Raw genomic sequence first — 7,689 nt, 5'->3', positions numbered from 1 at the left:
CTGGGCGGGTCCTGATGTGCACGTGACCGCGGGTGGGGGCGGGAGAGCTAGTGCTCACGTGACCGCGGGGCGGCGCCCGGCCGGAGCCGCCGCTATGTGCCGCTCCGGGCCGGCCTGCTGGGTGTTGCTCCTCGTAGTGGGTCTCTGTTGTGTGCACCGGGCGCGCCCCCGAAACGTGCTGCTGATCCTTGGTAAGTTCCGACCCGCCGGCACCCCGGGCACCGCCCTCCACGGCCGCCGGCTGTCAAGCCCAGAAGCGGCCAGCGCTAACCCTCCGTGCCCTGCAGGCCCCATTGCCGTTCATTCCCCGACTCCTCTTTTTGCTGGCCCCAGACTCTTCGTGGTCGGCTGCTTGTAGAGGCAAGCAGAGGCGGCCCTGTCCACTGTGGGGTCTGGAGGGGTCGGCCCCAGCATTCACACCCCATTCCTGCCCCCGGTTCTGACCCTGTACCCCGAACCGTGACCAGAACAGCCAGGGCTAAGCCTGCGGTCCCCACTCACCTCGGGAGGCTGGGCGGCTTTCCACAGATCGCGGAGGGGATGCCAGAAGAGTGGCTGGTGCCCAAGTCCTCAGAGACCAGCAGGGTGCCCTGGATCTCTCATCTTCTCCCCAGCAGTGATAACCCCGTTTCCCTTCCCTTTTCAGACCCCAGAGCACTGTGGCTCAACTTTCTTTCTCCTGGCTGAAGGGAGCAGCCCCCACCCGCCCGCCTGCCTTCTCCCCCGGCCCTCCCCACCTCCGTGAAACCCCAAGTTCCTCTAGCGCCCTGTTGTTCACGAGACTTCCTGCTTGGGTAACCAGAGCCCAGCTATCACAAGGCAACCTGATTTTTTCCTCTTTTGAGGTCTGGCTGTCTGCCAGGGCCACTCTTTCTGATTAACTTTGTGGTCTGGGGCAGGTCCTTCTGCTAATTGTAACTTAAACAGCACTCTACAGAGCGGCTCCCTTACAAATCCCCCTATCTCAGGGGCATTGGCAGAGAACCGGCACGTGGATCCACATCCTCAGGCATGTCTGCAGAGCCCAGGACTGCCGAATCATGCCTGCTTGGATCTCATGCTCCCCTGAGTTTTATGCCTGCCTACTAACATGTTCACCTAGTTTTCATACATGCCTGGTGGCATTCCCACTCAAGTAACAAGCCTGCTGAATATCATGCCCACTGGGTCATTCCCACTTGGGAATCACACCTTTGTGATATCAAGTCTACAGAGGTATCATACCCGCCTGGGCATCACTGCCAGGCCACTGCAGCAGGACCCAGGTCTCTCTCACTCCCACATGCTGCTCTTTCTGAGCCCAGCTCATCAGGTCCTCTATGTCTCCCTCCTTCCTCAGCGGACGACGGAGGCTTTGAGAGTGGTGCCTACAACAACAGTGCCATCACCACCCCTCACCTGGATGCCTTGGCCCGCCGGAGCCTTGTCTTCCGCAATGCCTTCACCTCCGTGAGCAGCTGCTCTCCCAGCCGGGCCAGCCTCCTCACTGGCCTGCCTCAGGTGAGGGCAGCAGGGGTTCAGGAGGAGGGAGAGCCCCCAAGGCCTCTGCTGCTGGGAACCCCTCCCTGATCTCCCTGGGGATGTGCCCACCTTCCCTCCCCCACCCCCAGCCAAATGGTCCAAGTGCAGCCCTGCTCCACCACTGTGTGACTGTGAGCAAATCACTTATCTCTGTGTGCCTCAATTTCCTCACCTGTAAGATGGAGTGACAGTAATACCTCACTCCTGGGATTACTATAGGATTGGCCAAGTTAACTCTCTATATGTAAAGCTCACAGCAAGGTGCCTGGCAGGTACTTGCACAGCCCAGTGTTAACTCTTTGCATGATATTGTCCCAGGAGCTTTTGTGACAATAAAAGCTGCCATTTAAGGCACTTAGTCTATTGTGCTAATGTATATGTAATGAAAGATTTACCATTTTAACTATTTTAAGGCTGCAGTTCAGTGGCCTTAAGTACATTCGCATTGTTGTGCAACCATCACCACCATCCATCTCCAGGACTTTTTTATCACCCCAAACTCTGTCCCCATTAAACACTAACTCCCTATTCCCGCTGCTCCGCCAGCCTCTGGCAACCACCATTCAACTTTCTGTCTCTGTGAATCATATAGTATTTGCTTTTTTGTGGCTGGCTGGTTTCACCGAGCATAATGTCCCCAAGCTTCACCCGAGCACATCAATACCTCACTACTTCTCAAGGCTGAATAATGTTCCATGGTGTGGATAGAGCGTATTTTGTTTATCTATTTCTCCGTTAGTGGACACTTGGGTTTCTTCCACCTTTGGTTGTTGGAATAATGCTGCTGTGAACCTGGGTGTACATGGGCACTTACTCCTGATGTATTATCTCACAGCGTTATTTTATCGGGGGGATGCTCTGTACGTCCCTTTCTGAGAGCCTGAGGCTGTGAGTAGGAGGCCTACATAAAGAGGAGACTGTGGCCTGTACACAGAAGCTTCCTGAAAGGTTAATCAGGCAGCTGTAGGCTACGCTCACCTCTGGGCAGTGAGCCACAGGAATAAGGACAGGGTTTTTCCTTCTTACATCTCTCTAGTCTGTTTGAGTTTGCAACACATACAACAATTTTTTTTACACTCTAAAATAAAGTCAGCTAATAAAAAGATGCCTGTTGGTGTGGTTTTCACTCTACGATGTGTGCTCTTGATAGAAAAATTGAAAAGTACAGATAACGCAAAAAGAAGAAAATAAAAGCCACCCCTAATTTTAGTGTGCATTCTCCCAGTCTATTGTATTTCCTGCTGTGGTCCCATGGCAGGGACCTGTGGGCCTGTTGGGCGGGGAGTGAGAGATGGAGAAAACCTCTCTGAGGACTCTAAATCAGGGGCCTACAAAGGGCCAGGCTGGTGAGCCTGGGAGAGCAGAAGCGTTGGGGGTGGGGTGGGGGACAGGACCCTGGCTGCCAGGAGGCGCCCGGCCTCACAGCATCTCTGCCAGCAGCATCAGAACGGAATGTATGGCTTGCACCAGGATGTCCACCACTTCAACTCCTTCGACCAGGTGCAGAGCCTGCCTTTGCTGTTGGGCCGAGCTGGTGTTCTCACAGGTGAGGGGCTTTGTGTAGCCACAGGGGCAGGACAGCAACTTACCTCCCTGCCCCAGAGGGGCAAGGCCTTGTCCCGAGCCACCATTGGCCCTGTGTTGCCTGCTCTGAGCACTTGACCCCAAGGAATCTGGGCCTCCTGGCTGGGCCATGGGCACACGAGAACAAGGGCCCGGCTGCCCTCCTGGAGGCCACAGCAAGACACAGGGCCTGGGGAGCGGAGAAGGGGGCAGAGGGGAGTGGGAGACCGAGGGGGCTCTGGACAGGCCTATTTCCCCGACTCCAGGCATCATTGGGAAGAAGCACGTGGGGCCGGAGACGGTGTACCCATTTGATTTTGCGTACACGGAGGAGAATGGCTCTGTCCTCCAGGTGGGGCGGAACATCACTAGAATTAAACTGCTGGTCCGGAAATTCCTGCAGACTCGGGACAACAGGTGCGAGGAGGGTCCCTCCCCCTTACTGCCTTCACACAGCCAGACCTCTGGACAGTTAATACCGGATGCAGATCCCAGAGTCTTTGGTTGGGATTCTTGGAGTCCCCAAACAGCTGGGGTGTGGGTGGAGGAGAAGGTTCCAGATGCTCAAGTTGATCTGGTCAGAAGAAGAGGGGACATGGGGAAACTGAGGCACCGTGGATCACGGGGAGGCTCTCAGTTGTAGGGGAGTAGGCAAAGCTGAGGGGTGTTCCTTCCCAAAGGATGAGGCCCCCCAGGGTGGAAGCCAAGTGGTGGGTCAGCCATCTGACCTTGACCTCAACGCTCAAGCCCGTCCCTCCATCTGCAGGCCTTTCTTCCTCTATGTCGCCTTCCACGACCCCCACCGCTGCGGGCACTCCCAGCCACAGTACGGGGCCTTCTGCGAGAAGTTTGGCAATGGGGAGAGTGGCATGGGGCAGATCCCAGACTGGACCCCACAGACCTACAACCCGAAGGATGTGCAGGTAGGAGGACCCCTCACCTCATTTCCGAGAACTACCCTTCTTCCTCCACCTTATAAATCTGGGGACCTGTGCCCCTCTCGTGGGTTTACAGCCCTGGCCCCAGGTGTGTAAGAAGAAACCCTCTGACTCACTGGAGCCAGGTCCCCATCCGTGGGGTGGCAGAGAGCAGCATAAAGACATGGAATGATGTACCCAGAAGCGTGGGTGTTCTGGGATAATCCATTCAGGAAGAGAGATGATTTTGGGCCCTGGGAGGAAGGCTGGCACCTGTATCTCCCACCCTAATTCAAGCGCTGGCCACTTTGCCCACTCCACCCAACCTATCTGTTCTAACCTTGACTTTCCACCCACCTGCCCCATCCAGGTGCCTTACTTCGTCCCTGACACACCGGCTGCCCGAGCTGACTTGGCCGCTCAGTACACCACCATCAGCCGCATGGACCAAGGTGGGTTCAAGGAGCCCAGGTGGTGGGATAGGGTACAGCTTGGGCCCCCATCTTGGGCCAGAGCCAGAAATCACAGTGCCGCAGGGCCATGTCCCCTCTGGGGGAGAGTCCTTCCTGCCTCTTCTAGCTTCTGGTGGCCGCAAGTGTTCCTTGGCTTGTGCAGCATTACTCCAGTCTCTGCCTCTGTTGTCACATGAGCTCCTTCCCTGTGTTTTCTCTTTAGTCTGTGGCCCTCCTCTTCTTTTAAAGACACTTGTCATTCGATTTAAGGACCACCTAGGTATTTCAGGATGATTTCATCTCAAGATCCTTGACTTAATTGTATCTGCAAAGACCCTCTTTCCAAATAAGGTTACATTCACAAGTTCTGTGTGGACATATCTTTTAGGGGAACCACCATTCAACCCAGTCTGAGAGGTTGGTGCCTTTATCGTTTCCCTGATGGTACCATTAGTTCATGGGGACTTGGGAAGGGGGTGGGTGTGGAGAGAATCCTATCTTCTGGCCCCACCCAAGACCATCCTTATTACCTCCACGGGGAGATTCCAGGAAACACAGAAACCACTGCATGGCAGGTAGCAGCTGCATAGGGGTGACATGGAACTGCCAAGGTTGGCCAGTGTCCCTGGAGGGGTGCACTCAGGTGGAGGCCATGAAAGTCCTGCTCCAGGACAGGGCCCTGGGCAGAGTGCTGGGCAGGAGGACTGGCTGGTGGGAAGGAGGGTCGGGGTGATTGAAGGAAATGACGGTGCAGGGTTCAGCAGCCGGATGAAGAAATGCTTTAGCGCACACGCATTCCCACAACTGCGCATCTGCCTGCGGCTGAGCTCTGCTATCCCCTCCACACCCTGCAGGGATTGGACTCGTGCTCCAGGAGCTGCGTGGAGCAGGTGTCCTGAATGACACCCTGGTGATCTTCACATCCGACAATGGTATCCCCTTCCCCAGCGGCAGGACCAACCTCTACTGGCCGGGCACTGCTGAGCCCATGCTGGTGTCATCCCCAGAGCACCCAAAACGCTGGGGCCAGGTCAGCGAGGCCTACGTGAGCCTTCTAGGTATGACTCTGCATTCCAGGCAGCAGGGATCGAGGAGGGGGAGTGGGGGAGGAAGAGGACATTTAGTGGGACCACCACGACCAGACGTAGCTCCTCACCCACTACCTTATGCAGTTGCCACACCACCTCAGTGAGGAAGGGATGGTCAGCCCCATTCTACATATGCAGAAATGAGGCTCAGAGACATGAAGTTAGGAGCCCAAGGTCACACAGCTTGTAAGCACCAAGCTTGGATTCTAGTTTGGGTCTCACTGCCTTCAAGGCAGTCATTTTTCCACTGGCCCACTGGTGAGCATCAATCACCTGGAGCACTTGCTCGTATCCACATATCCCACCCCAGAGTGTCTGATTCAGTAGGTCTAGGGTGATGCCCCAAAATTTGCATTTCTGACAAGTTCCCAGGTGATATTGATGCCCCTTGACCCCACTTTGAGGGGTCAGGGCAGCAGCATGCGTGGGCCCCTGTGGCTCAGGGCTCACATCTCCCTTTGGCCCCAAGGTCAGGAAGCGTTCTGGCCACAGCACAGAACAGGAATAGGCCCCTGTGTGGGGGCTTCCTCGCTGGTCTGAAGGATTTTAGAAGGATCCTGGGTGTCACCAAGTTGGGGGCTCTTGTCATGGCATTGAAAGCATGACGGTCCAGAGGGTGACGCAGCAGTGACGAGTTGGCCTGTAGCAGCTTTTTCCTGTTGGTGATTTGATGTGCAAGGCGGCCCACCAGCTTCCAGAATGGCCTGGATTCAGCCCTTGCACGGGGGTGGGCCTGGTGCCCTGGAGGGCCCGCCCTGCTGAGATGTCATCTCCTTTCCAGATCTCACGCCCACCATCTTGGATTGGTTCTCTATCCCCTACCCCAGCTATGCCATCTTTGGCTCAAAGAATGTCCAGCTCACTGGGCAGTCCCTCCTCCCGGCGCTGGAGGCGGAGCCTCCTTGGACCACAGTTTTTGGCAGCCAGAGCCACCATGAGGTCACCATGTCCTACCCCATGCGCTCCGTGCACCACCAGAACTTCCACCTTGTGCACAACCTCCACTTCAAGATGCCCTTTCCCATTGACCAGGACGTCTACGTCTCACCAACCTTCCAGGACCTCCTGAATCGCACCACAGCCGGCCGGCGCACGGGCTGGTACAAGGACCTGCATCACTACTACTACCGGGAGCGCTGGGAGCTCTTTGACAGGAGCCAGGACCCCCACGAGACCCAGAACCTGGCCACTGACCCCCGCTATGCCCAGGTTCTGGAACTGCTTCAGACCAAACTGGTCAAGTGGCAGTGGGAGACCCACGACCCCTGGGTATGTGCTCCCAATGGGGTGCTGGAGGAGAAGCTCTCTCCCCAGTGCCGGCCACTCCACAACGAACTGTGAGGCCCTCCCCACCCCCACAGCGGGGGACCACTGTCCTGTGTCTGAGCTGTGTCCTGGCACAGGAATTCCCTGGGGGGTACCCAGGATGGTGCAGGATCCCCAGCCTGTGACAAGGTGAGGGTGGTCTGGGGAACAGCAGGAAGAAGGGTCTGGGACATGGGGCTTCAGTCCCTCTTGGCTCTCTGGAACCCACAGACGTTCTTGTGCCCTTCACCTGAGAGGAGATGGGCTTCTGTGTGCCACGAGGGTGGTGGGTGAGTGCAAACCGCACTCCACGTGGGGACAGCGTCTGTTTGTCAGTCCTGGTCTGGAGGGAGCCTTTGAAGGAAACTTGGGCTTGTCTTCTTCCTTCACTTTGTTCACCGTCAGGCTCCCGAGCCCCGGGCTGGGTTTCCATGAAACCACTGATTCTTGGCAGGCTCCCTAAGTGACGAGTTTCATCCTGGGGTCTGTATGAGCAGAGCTTGCCCTTCTTTTTGAGAGTGTCCAAGGATGAAGATGTCTCTGCTCAAGGCCTGAGGCCGCCCCATCCTCTGGTTGGGTGAATTCTGTTCGGGTGAACACAAGTCTGTAGCACAGACAGTACTCATGGAATGCTCCAGACCTGCCCTGCCTCCGCCTGCCTGGAAAACCCAGAAAGGGGGCATTCTCCTTCAAGTGGATGGGCTCCCATCACCCTTCCCACCCCCGTCAGCTCCATCCTAGAGGACATGGTGGGGAAGCCACAGGCCAGAGCGTTGTAAAAGCTTTTTATTTTAGTAAAATATACCAAGTTCATTTTCTGAATTTGTTTATGACACAGGGGCC

The 7,689-nt window shown here is 56.2% G+C and overlaps 1 protein-coding gene across 1 annotated transcript; it reads left to right on the top strand.

Annotated features, from left to right (window-relative positions):
- Nucleotides 1–70: 70 nt before the first annotated feature.
- SGSH (N-sulfoglucosamine sulfohydrolase) lies at nucleotides 71–7,664 on the top strand. The gene is made up of 8 exons (XM_068531152.1): nucleotides 71–191; nucleotides 1,340–1,500; nucleotides 2,962–3,067; nucleotides 3,351–3,501; nucleotides 3,851–4,007; nucleotides 4,372–4,453; nucleotides 5,308–5,511; nucleotides 6,323–7,664. Exons 1-8 carry the CDS (start codon nucleotides 95–97, stop codon nucleotides 6,880–6,882), a joined length of 1,518 nt encoding a protein of 505 aa, XP_068387253.1. The 5' UTR covers nucleotides 71–94; the 3' UTR covers nucleotides 6,883–7,664.
- Nucleotides 7,665–7,689: the final 25 nt, after the last annotated feature.

Source organism: Eschrichtius robustus, chromosome 20 (genome assembly GCF_028021215.1).
Source record: "Eschrichtius robustus isolate mEscRob2 chromosome 20, mEscRob2.pri, whole genome shotgun sequence".
In the NCBI taxonomy this organism is placed as follows: Eukaryota; Metazoa; Chordata; class Mammalia; order Artiodactyla; family Eschrichtiidae; genus Eschrichtius; species Eschrichtius robustus.
The sequence above is the reverse complement of the archived record's forward strand: the minus strand, read 5'-3'. Positions and strand labels throughout refer to the sequence as shown.